General features: G+C 36.7%; 1 protein-coding gene across 3 annotated transcripts in view; it reads right to left on the reverse strand.

The window, feature by feature from the left end:
• CRPPA (CDP-L-ribitol pyrophosphorylase A) overlaps nucleotides 1–18657 on the reverse strand; it is a 228728-nt gene extending 210071 nt beyond the window's left edge. For all 3 annotated transcript variants that reach the window (XM_039862441.1, XM_039862440.1, XM_039862439.1), the window contains exons 1-2: nucleotides 18238–18657; nucleotides 8328–8604 (exon numbers count right to left, since the gene is read on the reverse strand). In XM_039862441.1, coding sequence (XP_039718375.1) covers nucleotides 8328–8604; nucleotides 18238–18494 — 534 coding nt within the window. In that variant the 5' untranslated portion in view covers nucleotides 18495–18657. The remainder of the gene's footprint in view (nucleotides 1–8327; nucleotides 8605–18237) is intronic.
• Nucleotides 18658–20223: the final 1566 nt, after the last annotated feature.

A 20223-nucleotide genomic window follows, 5' to 3' on the forward strand; every position in this document is an offset into this window, starting at 1 on the left:
TTCCCCATCTACATAAATGTCAATTCTATTCTTTCAGTCGTTATTACCAAAATTTTTGAAGGTCATCATTGATTTCTCCCCTTCCTCACTTACTCCATATCCAATCATCAAGCCTCATCAACTTCAAAATATCCCAAATCTGCCTACATTTCACTGTCTCCACTACCACAGTCTGAACCCAAAGTACCCTCCCTCTCTCAGACCCCAAACAAAATCAAAAGCCATGAAGGAAGACATTAGTAATTCTGACTATATTAAAATAAAAAATTGCTTGTTTATCGCAAAATAGTATTTATAACTTAAAAAAAAGAAAGTGGAAGAAAATAGTTACAAAGCATACAGCATATGACTTGCAAAGTATTAATGTCCAGATATGTAAATAACTCCCACAAATTGGTATTTATATTAAAAATAGGAACAGGAGCAAAAGACTTTATATGGGCAATTTAATGGCAACACATAAAGCCATAAATTTATGAAAAAAATGTCCAACCTATTAACAAAATTCTAACTTAAAGAACAAAGAGAAAGCATTTTCCACTAACGGGATCAGAAAAAAATATGTCTAAAAACATCAAGTGATGTTGAGGATGTGAAGCAACTCAAATTCTTATTATACACTATTGATGAGAGTATGATTTGATACAAGTTTTGAAAATAATTCAGCATCATCGGGTAAAGGTGGTAACTTTTATATGATAACTGCATATACCTTGACTCTAAGAAATCTTTGTATATGTACACCAGAAGAGGTGTGTAATAATGTTTATGCTAGCAACATCTGCATTAACAAAAACTAAAGAAAACAAATGTCCATCTGTAAACATGATTCGTAATATATAATATAAAGTAGTGATCATGAATTAACTATAGCTGCAGTCACGTGAATATATTTCCTCAACTATATTGTGCAAAAAATGTTGTCAAGATATATTCAAACGTAAGATTTAAAAAATCATATAAACACATGTCAATCGTATATCAATTATACCTCTAAAAAACTTATTAAAAAATCATACAAACATGACATGCTACATCATAGGAGTACATGCTACAAAACTGAAGAGAAAAGCAGGAGAACAGCAAAAAACAAAGTTCAGGGTAATGTTTATCCATCTGAAAGGAGTAAATAAGATGAGGGCAGGGACACGGTTTCAAAAAGAATGGTAAGGTTTGATTTATTATACTAGGTGACAGATCCAGAGGTGTCCAAAATTCTCTGCATGTTTTCAGTATTTTTAAAAAGAAAATTTCTAAAATCTGTATTTATGAACTCTCATTTTTCATTTGTGAAAACTAACTTCTCAAGAGCAGAAATCATCTGTATTTGAGATGTCATTATAGCAGGAGGAATAAATTCCAAGAATAAGTAGGTTCTTGTCTATGGAAGGCAAAAGATCAGTTAGAAAGTAGTACAATATGAAGACAATTGAAAGCAGAAGGTGACTACCAGCTTCCGGGATCTTACTAAACAAAAGGTCCACAAAAAGGGTCACAAGTGAAAATCACTTTTACTGAGCCTTCTTTTCTTTGACTATCATTCACCCATCTATCTGGTATAAACAGATATAGAAAAAGGAGGCTGATGTTAGTAGATGTGTACCATAGCTACTTCCATGGTAAGGGATATTCGTTCAGAAATAAACATGCAGTGAGTCCTCACTTATATGATCTATTCTGAAATTCAAAGCATCAAAATTACAATGCAAGTATGGGCAAAGTCGATTAGTTGCCTCCCACATACAGCAATCTGGGAAGTTTGTTATATGAAGCATGAAGACCAAGTTATCAAATGCACTGTCTCCTTGGGAATTAGCATAATAGGGCCTGAATGGAAGCTTAACAGCTCAGCACCACAGTGATTACTTGCCTCTCAAGCTAATCTATCAAAGAAATTCCACATGTCAATGCATGGGAATCATCATAGATACAAATCATACAATGTGGAATAACAAACCCACCTCTCCTGTTTATTTTTAAAAGCAAAATTGAACAATACATACTATCCATCCACACAGCAGGTGCTAACATGCACTCCTCCTCAAGCATCTGCATTCAAGCTAATTATGACAACGCACAACAGAAATCCTCCGACCTTGTAATTACAATTTCAGTTAGCTGAGTTGTCTTTATTAAAAGACTACTTAAGAAAAATTTATGGAATTACATCTTCAAAGCTAATCATTAACAATTATGAGATTTTGAATTTTTTTTATAACAGAATACTTCCAATCTCCTTTTTTGACAAATTAAAAGAATCTATTATTTATTCAATATATAAGTATAGGTATTTTAGAAAAACCTCCATCCCATTTATGGTATCACTACAAAGCACACCTAAAAGTGATTAAGCAGCAAAAAAAAGGAATAAGGAGTCCTCCATTTAATATACTAAACTTTAATTCCTGGAACTTAAACTAGTACTATTTACATTAAATTTAATATAATGAGGTATATTACACTTGGATATACAATAAACTTTATTTCATTTTAATCCCTAGATATACTTACTCATCATGCCTTGATGTACACCTTCTCCAACTTTATTTGAAGGTAATTCATAGAACAGATATACAGGGGTAGGTGGTTTCAAGTAATGAAGCAAAACAAAAGCTTTTCGCACAGTATCTTCTTCAGCATCACAAACAGATCAAGTTTCATTCCTTGGCAATAGGGAATGGCTCAGCATCTGCCCTGGGCATTTAAATCTTTATCAAAGTAAGACTGAAATGTCCCACTAAATGAGAATTCACTCCTTTCTCACAAATAAAACTGCTTCTTTAGAGATAGGACTTAAATCAATACCAAAGTGTCTCTCTAATAGATAACGACACAGGATTCACTGACCCAGGAGAGCTCATCACCTCAACTGCACCCAGGACTAAACTCACCTTCAATGTACTTGCTCATGATCAAAACTACTCTACAGAGATCTAGTACAAGTGATTATTAGCCATAGTCGCTTCTACCTAATGCCAAATTTCCAAATACAGAGTCAAATATATGCCAAGTGATTTTCCATCTCTATTTTAAAACATACCCAGAATATACTGCATAAAGCTGTAAAACTGAATAGTGGGAAAGTATGTTCTTCCTGATGCACTCATATTAAATTTAAGAGAACTCCCAAATTGCTATTAATCATTAATAAATATAGTCATGCTGCAAAATCCCAAAAGATTACATACAAACACACCAACACACACATGTCAAAGTTTCTGGTCATTATGTAAATTTCACTGTTTCTTTTGAGAAGGTGACTCAAAGATTTTCTAAATAAAAACTAGTAAATGCTTAATGAAAAAATGTATATTCTTCCTACACAAAAAGTGATGCCTATATAATCCTTTGACTTTAAGTCTTCTGTAACAGACTACTATTATTAAAGTTATTTAACTGTTCTAGTAACAAAATATCCAGTAACTTTTAAACTGACATTATACCCAATTGCTCACTAAATTATAAAGACAATTATTTACCTTAAGAAAAGGAATAAGGTGGTGATCATTTCACAATATATGTAAGTCAAATCATTATGCTATACACCTTAAATTTAATTACTACTGCATGTCATTTATAGCTCAATAAAATGAAAAAATAAGAAATAAAGATAAGTTCATCCGTAGTATTCTGATTAATTATGCTCTAACTCTGTAAATTTATTATCTACATCACTGGTATAGGGGAAGTTGGAGTGGGAGTAGGGGAGTAAACAGGGACGCTGCTAAGCATCACATAAGACACAGGACAGCCCCGCACAACAAAGACTTATCTTACCCAAAATGTCAGTCTTGCTAAGCTTAAGAAATCCTGTGCCACAACAATATTCAAATACAGAAAGAAACAAGATGTGGAACCTTCTCTCACAGGCAAAAATCTCTGTTGCTTTAGATATTGGAAAAAAACAACCCATACAAGAGATTACTGTAGTGGACCTTATGTTTAATGAGATATGCAGTAAGATGTACCATGAATCAGGGCTCAAAAGGTCTCAGACAATTAGAACTTTTAGATAAATACAATTTTCATGGGTACGTCTGTAGGTGGCAACAAAGTTAGTGTCTAAACTATAATCTCACCTTGTGGCTCATACACTATCCATTCAGTCAGGTCCAGTCAGTCTGGTTCCCTGAACATTTTTAACCACATGCACTTTTCTCTCCATCTTGATTGACTTAGATCGGCCATCATCACTCAGCTGGATCATTACTGTGATTCCTGAACTAATTTAATTTCCCTAAAACTCTTCCTGTGCTCCATCTACCAAACCAGGGAGACAGTCATCTTTCTAAAATTCAAATCTGATCATATTATTCTCTGATGAAAATCAATAACTCTCTCTTACCTATAGGATAATAGTCGAGGAAAGACATCATGGAAGATTAATGAATTCCAAGCTACACATGATTCCACACTGAAAACAGCAAATTTAAGTGATTCTGTTCATTAGAATATAAAAGGTCTGAAATTCAGGCATAAGACAGAGATTTGGGAAATAATAGTGTATCTGTAAGAGTTAAAATGGGTGCATACAAATGCATTGTACCAAGTTATGTTTAAATATTGAAAGATATAAAACCAAAAACATAAGAAAAAGGAGACCAACCATATTTTTAAAAAAAGACCAAATGGAACTCCTAGAAATTAAAAAATTATTAAAATTTTTAAAATCCTTAAACATAAGATTTGGTAGAGCTAAAGAATTAATGAAATAGAACACTTAAATTACCTAAGAAGCAGGCAACAAAAAGAGATGGAAAATAAAAAAAAAGTTAGGAGACACGAAGACAGGATCAGAAAGTCAATCATACATAGAGTGATCCGTAAGAAGAGAGAAAAGCTGTGTGGTAGGAAATAAAGCAGAGTTAATATTCAATAAGATAATGGTTGATAATTTTTCAGAATTTATAAAAATACATGAATCATAAAATTCATACAGGACAATCAATCCAAAGCAAGGGGGGAAAATCTATATCTAGATGCATCATAAAGATACTGCATAATATCTATGAAAAATAAATTATAAGATACCTTATATTAACCAGAGAGAAAAGGCAGATTCCTTTCAAAAGATACAATTAGACTGTTTAGCAGACCTTGAAAGTTGAATAAAAGCCAGGAGATAATGACAGTATATTTTCAAAGTACTTGAGGGAAAAAAATAGCTGTAGTCTTAGAATTTTATACCCAGACAAACTATTACCAAGAGTAAAGGTGAATAACACTAAAAGGATTTCACTATTGATCCTACTGAGGTCACCTGACCTCTGTGGAACCCAAAAATGGTGTATACACAGAGAGAGAGAAACTGGGTTCTGGCGATACATTCAAGTTCTTATATGCAGACACCTCTAATGCCAGCATTAATTTCAGACATCTTTTCTCGTAGGGTAACACATCTTCATCAATTTGGTTTTACTTTTAACCAATGTTAAAGTTAAACTATCAAAGTTATCTTTAACATGTATATCCCCCTAATGGGCTGTCACACTGTCTAACTTACTTAGAAAATGATTTATCTAAAAGGGCCTTTTAGTAGAGCTTGAAAATTAAAGACTAAGAAAACAAGAAAATACGTCAGAGTCTATAGGGCACAATTTTAGAGGACGAAGGAGAATGGGTTCAAAAGAATACATGGAAAACAAATCGTAAAGTAGCTCTGACTAAGCAAAGGCATCACTCTATTCTTGTCTTGGGATAGCATTTGATTCAGGCCAATCTTATGCAATTTACTGCCCAGAGGTTATAAAAGATGCCAATACTTCCTACTAATATAAGAACTTCAACTACTAGTGCAAGTCTCAATTAATTGCATTTATGTTTTTATGATTAGAACAGTATGAGAGTTGCCAGGAAGTGTTGCCTAACCATTGTAGGGAAATTTTGACTAAGCAAAAAATATTACTGAGTGTTTGCAATGGAAAACTATGTATTATTTAGAGCAGACTCTTCCAGATTAGCTCAGTCTCACCTCTCATTGCCTTTGAGCTCTTTTACAACTTTTCAGAACTTATAGTAACTGATAACAGTACAAAAGTATTCTTGACTATAAACATGCAACTATTTTCTATCTAATGGAGGTCCAGTTGACACCTTCCTCCCTTGGAAAAGCAGTTTTGTCTATTTGTGAATTCATCTCAACATTCCTTTATGCCATACAAATTTGTGCTTTCTGGATTATAATATCTGTCTTGTTCTCTCATTAATGAGTTCAGTAAAATTCCTAATACATGCTCATCTTGTACCTGTAGAAAACTCATGATTTTATACCTTTTTGAAAATTATACTTTAACAACATCAAAAATAATGCAATATTTTTAGAAGAGACCAGATTTCTGAAGCTGAATTCAAAACAAATTAGTTGTAAAGTTTTTGCTTGAAACCAGCTTCTTAATGTAATCAAAAAGCTTCATGGCTTGCATTTATATTTGTTAGTTTTATTTAAGATGTATAATGTGATTAAATATTATAAACTACATTCTGATTAACAATGTTAAAATCAGAAAGAATTCAAAAGGAATCCCAACAAATCTACAAACCTAAAACACTAATTGCTATACATTTTAATGTTTTTTAAGCCGTCTGTTAAACAATATCTTTAGCATATTAAGTAGAGCAAGATAAAAGGTCTCTTTTGTTTTTTTCAGATACATTACCAAAAGAATCACTTTATAGACCATCTCTTAGGAATAATCTCTCTCAAATATAATACTCAACAATAAAAAAATCCCAAATGTATATAAATTTTATAGTGAGCTTGAGTGATATTTTCCAAAGGTAACATAGGCAAAGAGCTATATTTTTCTGTGTATTTAACATGCATTGAATTTCTAACCATCTGTCCAAATTATGTAGTCTCTCCTAGAAACTCTCAAATTTGTAAAATTTTACTCATATTCCTAACAGTTATAAATCCTTTGTTCCTTCATTCCTTCTCACCACCCTTATAACTGATCATATTCCTTCTACCACAATGGAGGAGCCTGGAGAAGAGGAAGGGAGTCAGGAAAAACACAAGAACCACAAGAAAGTTTTTTGGTCACTTATGTTCCTGGACCACAGCTTTCACCACATCAAAGTACCATTTAGAAGTGATGCTAACGATGAGAAATCAAATGTTTCATTTAATTCATGGAATTCTTAATCAGGTCTAAATTTAAATAAATTCATGTTGTAAAAATAAGAGATTAAATTAGGGACAATTTCCTGACCATATGACCCAAAGACATATTAGTTAACTTAGGAGAAGTCATAGACTGTCTTTCCCAGATACATACTTTAAAACTTGCTGGCCTCCAGATGGCTAGGAAGACTTAGATGATTTCTTCCATTCATCTACAACCCTTGGAGGAAACTCTAGTACTTAGATGTTATAATTCATCTTTAAATAATACCATTTTTAAGTACTTAGAACTCTATTAAAATAGTTAACATACAAATTTTCTATCCTAAAAATCTTACAAGTATTAGCATCTATATTTTTACAAGTAAGGAAGACAGGCCCAAAGAGATTAAGAAAGTTGAACACATTACACCACTAATATGATTTAAAAAACTGAAAATTGCGACTCAGTCTGTCAGACTCCACAGATTATTTCTATTATCTTATATCAAGTCTGTGCAGCAATTTTTTTCACTGTCTCAAATTTAGACTGCAAACTTAAGTTTAATATCTACTACCTTATTTATAGAATTGTATCTAGTAATATAAGGGAAAAAACATGTTCTAGAGATTACAATAGGTCTCTTGCAATTCTGTGCTTATTTTGATGAAATAAAAGTGAAAACAGAATTCTGTCACCTTAAGATGATTCATTTTAAAGGTTGCAAAAACCTTACCTGGCTCTTTTGACAGAAAATAAACCACTTCTGAAAAACAAAACTAAACTAAAAACAAAAAATTTGACTGCAATGAGCCAGATTTTTGTTAATTTGTTAATACATATATATATATATATATATATATATATATATATATATATATGTGTATGTATCTTAGACTTCTAAGTGATTTCTTAGACATTTTTAAATAACTGCATATTTCATTTCATTCCTTTAAAGTCCATTCATATCTATACAATAATGACATTATTACTACTTTCTCCTCAAAATAATTCATATTATGATGATAAATGACTATAGCAAAAGATAAATTCCAGAACAGTCTCACAATCTATAAGACTATAAACTTCCTAAAACAAATTACCCTAACATCTTTAAGTCATCACGCCCATTTTAAATAACTTGACATTTAATTCCCTCAAAATTCAGCAAATGAACAACTCTGTAGTTTTGCCTCTTCTATGCGTTCTCAGGAGTATACTTACCCCATGTTCCTTAGCAGCTGTGACAACTTTAAGGAGAATGTCTTCCTCAACAAAAGGCCTCACAGCATCGTGGATAATCACTACTTCCGGCTTGGAGAGCTGAGCGTCCGGCTGACCCTCCGCCAGTGCTTTCAGTCCATTGAATATTGACCTGTGGCGGGTCACTCCAGCTTCAACTAGCGAAATGCGTTTATGCTGGTACCTCTGAATAATACCCTTCATTGCGTCCATGTTCTCTCCCGTTACGGCCACAACAATGTCATTTATCCAACATAATCTAAAAGGAAAATATGTATACATTTCACATAAACTGATTCTTATACGACTAAGGTTAAGCTAATAATAGAAAATTGAATTTTTAGTTAAGTACTGGTATGTCTTCATAAAGAGATTAAAAACTGAAAGTTAATAACTAAATCAGTCTTATTCATTTTTATCAAATCTAGTAAAGAGACTGATAAAAAAATCAGTGAATATGTCACACTACAGATAGAAACACATAGATATATAGTATTTTGCAATATATTGTGTACAATATAGATTGTATATGATATACAGATAGATATTAGAGATTTGTAACTTAAAAATTAAATTTGAATAATTATGATATTAATCTGTAGACTGAGAAAAAAAAGACTATAACAAGAATATGCTTTTAAATTGATTTTTCCAAATAATTTTTCTCATAGAATAGAAACAATTCAAAGCACGTATAAATTCCAAAAGTTTTGTCTCTTTAGTGAAGTCCATTGAATTGGCACAAACCTGGATCACTAACACGAACTGCCTACATCAAGGTGAAATACTGTATCTCAAATAGGGAAACTGTAATGATTAAATTTGTATAAATATAAAGCAGGATCTAATAAAATGAGAAAAACTCACAATTTAATGAAATATAAAATTAAATCAATCTGTTGAGTCAGATACAAAAGACGAAACTTTTTTTTTCTGTTGTAAAACATTATTTTAAATAAAGACCTACTGACATACATTGAGTGGTGACCATATTAAAGAAGTCTGGTGGCCTTCTCTATAATACCAGTGCTAACTGAGAGTACTGTCACTTTCCCCAGCCGCAGCCCAGACCAAGAAAACTCCCTCTGACCCATGATATCAACTCTGAATAAAGGTCACTTTAGAAGTTAATGGCATTCTTAGCCTATGAGATCCTATATGTTCATGCTAGACAGTTAAAAGTCTTAAACACATTTTTAAAGAGATGGAAGAGGGGGTCATAAAATTACTAAATAGTGAAATTAACTCTCTGCTTTATTAAAAAATTTAAAAACACTGGGTTGCTTTACTCGATAATTATCAATCTCCTACCTTCTGTTATTGAACAAAGCTTTCCTATAACTCAAACCCTATTCTGCCTTTGTCTATAACAATACTACACTGATGAACAAAACCAAGAGCTACTTTATAAGCACACTGTCTTTTCACTTTCAGTCCATGCCTTTAACAAATATTTATTGAATACCAAATTAATGCTCGGCATTAAGTATACAATGGAAATAGTCACTGCCTTCACAGAGCTCACAGATCAAACAAATAAGAACACCAATAAACAATTGCAAGCTGTGATCAAATGCTGTAAAGGAGATGTCCAAGCTCCGGGACTGCATGCAATAGAATATTTGGACTGGCAGAGAAAAGTCTAAGATGACGCCGACTAAGGAAGCAGCGTTTGCTGCATGATCCAAGCGGTGAGTGGCAGAAAAATAGGAAAAGAGGTTTGGAGGGAGGGAGACTGGGCTGATATAAGCAAAGACCATGACAAGGTCCTGACGGGCTGGAAGGACATAGAGTTCTGTGAGCAAGGGGGAGACAAGCCCATGAAAAGGCTGGAGGCCCAGGCAAGCACCAGGCTAAGTCAGGCCATGAGAACCTCCCATACTGTGTTATGGGTTTAAGTCTTTAATTCTAAAAACAATAGGAAGCCATAGAAAAACTTTATGCAGGAGAGGTCATTTACACTAAAAACAAAATTAAGGATACTCACCTCCATCAATGTTTTAGACACTGTTCTATGACATGATGGTAGCAGAATAAAAACCCCCCAAAGATGTCCATCTCCTAATTCCCAAAGCCTGTGAATATGTAACTTTACATGCCGAAGGAACTGTGCAGATGTGATTAAGATCTCAAGATGGAGAGATGATCCTGGACTCTCTGGGTGGGTCCGATGAAATCACAAGAGTCCTTATAAGTGAAAGAGAGAGGCAGTCGAGCCAAAGGAGGAGATGTGATGACAGAAGCAGCAGTCACAGTGACACATAAACACAAGTCCAGGAACATGGGTGACTTTGTAGAATCTAGACGATGCCAAGTAAATGGATTGTCCCTAGAGCCTCTGGAGGAACACAGCACTGCCGACATCTTTATCTTAGCCCAATGGGACTGATCTTGGACTTCTGACCTCCAGAAGTGTAAGATAATAAATGTATGTTGCTTAAGCCACTCAGTTCATGGAAATTTTTATAGCAGCAATAGGAAAGTAACTTAACAGCATAAATTTTACTCTGGCTGCAAGGTCAAGAATAGAAAGGGGAGAGAGAGAAGGGATGCAGACAGACCGGGTAGGAGGCTGCTGCCTACGTCTCTGCAAGACAGTGATGGAGCTTCTAGATTGGATTTAAGAGGTAAATTATAAGTAATCTACATTAGTCAGTAAGACTGGCAAAATAAGTCAATTATCACATAACATAAATAATAGCTAATATCAATTAAGCACTGTGTCTTAAGCATTAGCAATATTCTAACTCATGTAATCCTCACAATATACTGTGTCTCATAATATGGAAAACAAATCAGAAAGATATCTGATATAGATACATTACGCCTTATTCTCCTATGCTACCATCTTATGCCAAAAAGTACTTGGAAAAAATGTTTTTACCATTTTTCATCAAAACAATACAACATTCCATCTTCTAGAATGTAGGCTACTTCTCCCTGTACCACTTGGTCTCTCGCATGCCCCTCTTACTCCACAGACCACATTCTCTCTCACCCCCACATTTTGCTTGTGCTATTTCCTTTGCCTTTCAACACTATCCTCCATCCCTATCACTCTGCCATCCCCACCCACTCCAGGCTGAGTCCTACTCTTTCTTCAATTCAGGTATGGCCTCCCTCAGGAAGCTTTACCTGTCATTCAAGGTGAGGCATCCCTGCTCTTGGCTTCCAGGTAAGCTTCTTATCGCTACAGTTGTATCAAGTATCATGCTGTATTCTGTTTCATTTCCCAGCCCTGTCAGTAGGCTATTAATTCATAGAAATCAAAGATGACAACACCACAGGACTTAGTACCTACTAAACTTTCAATGATATTAATAGAAATCGCAGCTTAGACACATGGATTGTTTGCTAGGTGCCATCACTATGTAGAGCATTTGCCTGCAATATCACAATACTAACATCAGCTCTATGAAGTAGTCACTATTATAATCTCCATTTTACAGAGAACATAGAGGCAGTGATCTACCTTTGCTCAACACAGAGCAGTCATTCAAATATCACTGTTCAATGAGTTAATGACCTGATGAACAAACTCCTAAAGGTAAATCCCAATTTTACTGGAATGCCTTAAAATAATTATAATTACTTATGTTCCATCAAACAGAAAGCAGTCAAAATAGATGTAAATAATTATAAACAGATAAATGTGTGACTTTAGACTATTTCACACAATTGTATGAAGCTCTAAATAGAAAAGTGCTTTAAACCAGTTTCTCAAACTGCAGATTTCAGGACCTATTACTGTGTTATAAAATCAACTTAGTAAGTTTAGGCTAATATTTTCGGGTAAATGAAAAAAAATTAGAATGCATAGCAAATAGTAAAGATAGATTGTTTTCATAAAATGCAAATATGTGTGCGTTTATGTATATAAATGTGTTTGTCATTGAGTAATGATACAAAGTGTAATTCTTATAACAGGTCCCAATAAAAAAAGTATGGAAAACACCATTTTAGGTCATTCTTAAGAGATAATGGGCTTATTTGTGCTCTTTTGTTCGGCAACTAAGCATGTACTCAGTACTTTTAAGCCTTTATAAGTATTACTTGTATTTCAGAGGGTTTATTCACATTCTTTTCTAGTTATAGAATTAAAAGCCTTTTATAGTATTAAAATTTAATAATGTAGAATCATGAAACCGAGAAAGACCTTAAGTACCTCACACAGTGCCTACTGAACAAATATTAGCTGAATAAATGGATCTGGCTGACCTCCTTAGTTAAGGGCAAGTCCACACTGAACCCCATGTAGCCGGATTTTATCAAGTTCTCCTGAGTATTTCCTTCCTAGCACATTCCACAGGCAAATACAAACCTAACCTCAAGCTCCATTATACCTATAGACATTTTGAGGAAGAAATATAATAGCTCAGATGTTATTTTCTCCCAGAATAACAAAAACGTTTACAAGAGTTCTCTGCTCAGATAGATCAGTTGAAAACAGGAGATTTAAACAAATGTTTTTAAAAAGCAGATGGAAAATCAGGCCCCATTAACACCTCTAAAGCGCTCTCACTGAGGCTGCAAAGTTTGGCCCCAAGGGACAGTGGCAACTGCAGCTCACTGCCATGACAGTCTTTATGGAAAATCGGCCTCTAACATAATTTGGCCCAAATTTGTGGATTTCAATTTCTCTGTACCCACCATGATATTTCAGCAGCAAAATACTGAATTTGTGTAAAAAAGGCTGGCTCTTGATTGCCTTCGCAACATCAAGTCTCCTTCCTATGGCCCACCAAGGCTTTCAGTTGTCAAGGCCCACTTACCGGTCCTGGTCTTATCTCTTGTACTGAAGGAGTGCCAGGGGCCATTGGGAACTTCACACAAATTCAAATCATCTGATCAAAACATAGTCCTATTGTACAAAATATGGGCCTATTCTTTCTCTTGACTTAGACTTGACACTTTCCTTAATGAAGCATTAAGATAAATTTTTTAGAGTCAAATTCATATATCTGAGCAAGCAATCAATTAAAAGCATCCTAAATGCTTTTCTACTTTTGAATCCCTGATTTAATTAATCACTGAAACCTGTCAATTCCTGTCTTCTAAATATTTCTCCTATCTTCCCTACTCCATTGCTACTTTTAGCTTAATTCAAGCAATCCACATTGCTCATTTGGATTAACAATTATGAATTTCTATTCTATCTTGTTCAAACAGAATTAGCAGTGGTTTTCAGAAATAGAGGACAGAACAAGTTTTAAAGTACACAAGAAAAGAAAAATGAAAGACAAGGATAAAACAGAAAATCATATAATCCATAAGTTAATGAAAGACATACTATAGAATCTTATACACTTACTAAAAACAGACTTCCATTGATTTTCCAAGTAATAAAACAAGAAAGCAACCCTATCTCAATCACAAAATCCAGAGTTTTCATAACACATATAATTGACAACACAGATTTTTTTTCAACTTTATCTGGAGTTATCAGACTGAAGAAGGCTAACTCACTTTAACCAAACTAAAAAGAGACTGAAACATAAATTAGCCAACAGTTTAATATACAATGATATACATTACTAGCACAAGGTCTGGAATGCTTTTTATCAGTGGGATGGCATATTTTTTCCCTATAAAAGATTTGTATGGGAAGCCAATTATAATAAGGTTGTTGATGAGCATGAAACCATATCAAGAAACAAGTTATTTTAAGCAGTGTCCTCCACCTAGCAGAACTGGAGAAACCTCAGGAACCACGGGGGAGGCTGTGCCAGACCTTGTTCAAATCTATTGTCAGAGGAATTCCCACCCCCACCCAGCCCACCACCACCACCAAGAATCTGAATAAGCACTGCCAACATTTGCATCTCTAACTTACTTTTGTCATGGTTATCATTTTAATCTATTTAGCTATTCCAGGTTGTCTAACCCTCCTTAATGACACTTTCTTTCCTTAGATATTTGAAACCAGAAATTAGATTACTGTCAGGAATTTTTACTTCCAATTTCTGATCTGAGAATACATTTTTTAAACAGTAAAATTTAGATGTTTGAGTGGGTCAATTGTGAGTGGATTTTATAATTTCACTGTCAGAGCTTTATGCCCCTGCTAATAATACCACTTTCACATGATTTCTTAAAGCAGTATACTCTTTTATAAACTCAAGTCACAAAGAAATAGTTATGTGAAAAATTAATACCCTTGATCTGTTTTTTGTTAGTAAAATTAAAAAAATTCAAAGGTCTCCAAATTATATAATCTGTTGTTCAATAATTTATATTGCAATGCCTTCTAAAAGGCCAAAATGAAACTTTCAAACTCCTAGAAACTTCAGTCAACTTCTAAAGCCCCTGTTACCAGTACAACCTAGAAATTAGTTATACTTGATTCTTTTAGTTATACCCATAATGCATAGATCTGAACTACAAGAATACAGCACATATATGAACATTTATAAGCATGTCCATCTATACAGATACATGTCTATAGATATGGACACATATGGCTAATTGTAATAAATATATCTCCACACAACTGATTTTGACAAGACTTTGAGCCTCCATTTGTCCAGATAGAGCCTTTAGCCAACACATCTCAGATTTGTGAGGATTCAGAATTTCTTTTGAATCTCATTTAATCTGACAAACAGTTATCTAAGAAATGGCAATGGCACATAAGTAGAACTTGGCTAAACTAAAAAATGTTGTAGTTCTCCACTTTTGCCTGCAGGAAAACACAAAACAAACACAATCTGAAGTTCCAGTCTCACAAGATAGTGTTTATCTCAATGTCTCAGTGCCTCCCCCAACTTCTCAATTATAAACGGACAGGTGCTTCATATGTAACATGTTGTTTGAAAAAGAAAAAAAAGAAAAAAAAAGAAAATCCAAAATGCAGTCTGGCTCTTAATTCCTCTTTTGTCATGGGGCCTCTCAACCAGCCATTGGTTGTGCTGCTTCTGAACCAGAGAATAAGCCGCCAGGGATCTGATAAATCTGAGAGCCTGTTCCTTTTGAAGGTTCCAATCAGTTGTCCTTCCAGCTCTGTCTACCCTACCTCCAGAACGACCCTGTACCTAAATTCCTGAACCTCAGGTCCTATGCTCAATTAACTTGCTTCTCACAACTGTTCTGAGGGTTTCTGTTTCCACTTTCCTGAGCCTTTTAAATCTGATTGGTTAGCACTCCTCTCTCTCCTATCTTTCTTCCAAAGTTTTCTTGATATCTTTTATCTGCTCTCCCTCCTCTTGGATTCATTTTTCCTTGTGGAGCTATACATTTTTACTCCCTTTAGGTGGCTAAATGAAGGAGTGGAAATAAACACACATTTAAATGGCATCGTTTAAAAGCAAGACTGGTCATGTTTCTTTACATTTCCCTATTCCGGTTCGGAAATTTGGGGCCAAACTTCAGGGAGACGCTTCTTCTCTCTCCTAAGTCCTAACTAGTTAGTTCATTGTATATTGGTTCAAAATTCCACAAGATAAATCAACCGATAAAGTTATTTATCAATAAGTATCTTTAATTTCTTTGTCAAGAAAAAAATAAATAAAGATTACTCACAACGACTTCTCAACCTCTATAAATGAGAAGGCAAAAGATTGAGTAAGGGAAATCCTACCTATGAAAGCCAAACAAAATAAGTTTTGAAGTCAAATTCACACATTCATAGCTCTTAAAGGGTAAGGAAAGCTGACCATCTCTTAATGTAACCTGAATGACTGACAGTGGTGACATACAGTTACATCTTCTCTTATTTGAGACACTGAAAGCTGTGCTTTCATAAGTAGTAAGCACGCATAATTTAAGAATTTCTTAGATAACTGTTTGTCAGATAAAATTAAGAATTTTACAAGACATTTTTCCATTTCTTTATTTGAATTTGCATAATTTATCTTTCAGGATAAAATAACCTAGGCCTTTTGGCACCATGCTATAGGAAAACCATAAGTAGTCTATGGAACTCATCTTCTTCCAAAAGAGAATGGCTTTCATTTGCCAAATGGCTAAGAAGCACCCATACACACACCACTGTAATGCAAGGTTTCCATGGATTTCCTGAGAAATGCCCAAAATATAATATTCTTCAGGCATTGTAATATGATAAAAATGAATCTTGACATATTTCAAAATGGAGGTTTTGACTAGTTACTATTAGGATTTTACGACTGCTGTTATCAATTAAGTAAAAATGGAAAACAAGTGTCTTATTTTCCATAAACAAGGGCTTTCCAGAAAATTCTTACATTTTAACAGTGATTTTTTTCAGTAACCACCTATCTCAGGCTGCCTCAGAAGTTAAGACGCAAAACTGCAAATTAATACACAAGTTTTGATAGGAAAGAAAGTTAAATGTAAAAATGATTACACTCCCCTATATCTAATTACAAAGATCCTGGTGGCCAAGAGCCACTGTGTTCCATAAGATTCCTGCATAAATGAGCTATGTTGTCACAATGTCTATGACACTAGAATATTATAGGTACATGATTCATACAGTTGTTTCAAGGAACCCCCTATTAACTACCCAGAGAAATGGAAGACTACAGAAGCAAGAGAAGCAGCACCTGGAACTGTTTCAATGTTTGTATGAGTTTCAGGTATAACCACGGGCAAGATAAACAAATCAAGGGTGATTTTCCAAATGACAACATTCATAAAGTAAAATAACCCTATGCAAAGTAACTTGGGTCCTTTGGCTTCTGGCGTGTGTGTGAAAGCCCTGGGGGAGAAGGGGGCTCTTTTCTGGGTAACATGCTATCGTCCTTTGACTAGAACCTCAGTAGCTTCCTTTTCCTTAAAGCCTCCTGCAAAGGCTACGCTAAAGGATGCCATCTATCTTAAAATGCAGACGATTCACTTCAATCTAAGGTTTAACGTACTATCACAGGCCCACGAAGGAAGGCCCACTAGCTTCAAGAAGTTTAAATACCTCGGCAACAGGTATGTGGACCTTTATAATCCCTGCTTCCGCCCCTCCATCCTCACCCCACGTTCCATCACATTACCTGGTGTTAAAACAAGATAAGTTAATGAAATAATATACCCCACTTTTTCATCTGCTTAGTTCCTCACTACAGCTCCCCTGGTCCGACTTTTCTCATTTCCTCCCCCTCCTTCATTTCTCCAACTAATCAATTCATTTTCCTAACAAGATAAGGCATGTGTTGGCCTAAACTTCAGAATCTAGCACCCTTAAATCCGTCTCCACCATTAAAAGACTGGGATTAAATTCTGCTCCTCGGTCCACCTTCAGCACCGGGTAATTAGCAGTGTATCTCATATGAAGTGCTCAGTTAACGTTTGTGAATGAATAGATAAAATGAACGAACAAAGGCCCACGAAACTAGATGTGCAAGTAAAAGTCATAACCCACGTGGATGCGGGGAGTGAGAATGCGCAAGCGCAGAGAGAGAGCGCGCGAGAGGGGCGGGGGAAGGGAGAGAGGATACACGAAAGAAAAAGAATGAAGTGAGAAAAAGTGAGAGCATATGAGAGCGTGTAAGAGAATATGAGAGAGACAGGCAGAGACAGGGAGCCTCTTAAAACTGCTTCTCCTCATTAGGCCCCACAGGGGCTACAGTTAGAACTACTGTTCCTTAGTCCCCAACCGCGAGCTCGTTAGTCCAGCTTCACCTCGAGCCGGGCTTTTGCCCACCAGGCGGACGGCTTGGCCACGTAAAGGGCTCCGCGGGGCAGCCCCAGCTCCTGTCCCTGCGTTAAAGGGCCAGAGCTGCCCATCTCTGCCGTGCTGGCGACAACAGAGGCCACGCTTGAGTGCCTGCGCCGTGGGAGTCGGCCCCCCATCCGCCGAGAGAGGGAGCGGCGCTAGAGCAGCAACCGGGGCAGGTGTCCCCGGCCGCCCCAAGCCGGCAGGGCGGAGGGCGGGGAGCGGGAGGCCGGGCGGAACCGCGGGGCGCGCCTGGCGCCGCATTACCTCTCCAGGGCCTGCAGGGTGTAGCTGATGAGCGGCCTCTCCAGGATGGGGCAGAACTGCTTCGGGGTGGGGACGCCCATCCTCTCCCCCCTCCCCCCCGCAGGCAGCACGGCCGCCACGGCCAGTGCGCAGCGCTGGATCTGGGCCTCGGCCCCGCTCAGGGAGGAGGCCGAGGCCGCCGGGCCCGCGCCGCACACACCACGCGGGAGAGGCCCCGGCTCCGCGGGCCTGGAGCCGCCCGGCCGCCCGGGCTCCATGGCGGCGCGGCCCGCCCCTCGCTCCGGCGCTGGCCGGGCTCGCGGGGTGGAGGGCGGACGACAGCAGGGGTGCAGAGCACGCAGACGGCTCCCACCCGGGCGGAATGGGCCAGTCGGTTGTGGTTCCCCAGGGAACGCTCCGGCTTCCGATCTTTCCTCCAGGCGCGTCCGCGGCCTCTGAGCCCAGCGCCCCCGGGAGGGCTGTTTCCCAGCTTGTCGCTTTGCCTCTGGCAGGCCCAGCTAGCGCCGCAGGTGGAAGTGTCAGCCCTCCTCATATACCTCAGGGTCCCCTTAAACTTAGAAGCTGTGAGGTCCAGGACTCCCTCCCCTCCACCTCCCCTTGAAGAAATTTGGAAGAGAATTAAATTCAAGTCCCATGATGGGACAGAAATGTGCACATCGATTATCTTTCATCAAGCTCCGGAGGCTTCCTGATTCCATCTTGGGTAAAGAAAGATGGATGAGCAAATGTTATGAAACATCAATAAGCCAGACTGCTGAGGTTCCCACATTTGCAAGTTGAACCCTCCTGGAGTCATACAAAAGTACTGACACCTACATGTCCCAGCCTCAGACCAGGGTTTAATTGGTCTGGTGTGTGGCCTGAGATTTGGGATGTTTGTAAAGTCCCCAGGTGATTCTAATGAGCAGGCTCGTTTTGGAACCACAGAACCAAAGCAACTATACTAATAATTGTTGAACGATGGCACATTATCTCATTTAATCCTGGGGTGACCCCCAACTATTATTGTTTCTCTTTTACGGAGGAGGAAACAAGGTTTTAATGTTTAAGTAACCTGTGTGAGATTGCACACCTAATGGCAGAGCTGTCTTAAGGCACTTGCACAGAACTACAGAGTTGAATTCCAGTCCTGAAGCATATCTTGCCCTTATTTAGTGCTGTTCTTGCTGGCAGTGTTTACCATGAAAATGCAATGAAGTGTGTGAAGTGTCAGAGCATGGTGTATTAATGTCCCCAAATGTAAATTCCATGATAGTAGGGGCCTTTATTTTTTTGGTTTGGGTTGTGTGCTCAGGTCCTGGAGTATAACAGAAGCTTAACAAATATTTATTAAATGAACTACTGATTTAATAAATTAATGTGAATCGAAGTATATATAATTATTTGCTATTTCGTATTTATTAATCTTCACCCATCAATAGTTAATATAAAGTTCATAAAAGGGGAATCGAGTACTAAAAATATCAGGTTATATATTCCAATTCAGTATTTGGACCAATTTTTCCCAGTTTAGATTAAAGCATACAAAATTAAGATATAAATTTGCTTCTCCTATCTTCTTTTTATTCTTATTATTGCAAGAACTTTCACTTTTAATCAGTTATTATTACTGACATTTAATTTCATTCTAGTTGATTGTTAGGTCACTGATTCCTAATTCAAAAGTAGCCATCATAATACACTTGACTTTGTAGCACCACTACCACACCTGTGTCTGGCCTATACTATGCACTCGATATCTATTGCCTAACCAGATTCATAAATGAATGAGTCTATCTAGACAAGCAGAAAGGCAAATCAGCTAATTGTTTCTATTAATATTGATCATATAATGCCTTTTATTATAAGTGCTGCAGGTGGAAGTGTCAGCCCTCCTCACATACCTCAGGGTCCCCTTAAACTTAGAAGCTGTGAATAGGCAGTGGAGGTTCAGGCCTCCCTCCCCTCCACCTCCCTTGAAGAAATTTGGAAGAGGTTTAAATTCAA

This window comes from Pteropus medius, unplaced genomic scaffold (assembly GCF_902729225.1).
Source record: "Pteropus medius unplaced genomic scaffold, Ma_sr-lr_union100, whole genome shotgun sequence".
NCBI lineage: Eukaryota > Metazoa > Chordata > Mammalia > Chiroptera > Pteropodidae > Pteropus > Pteropus medius.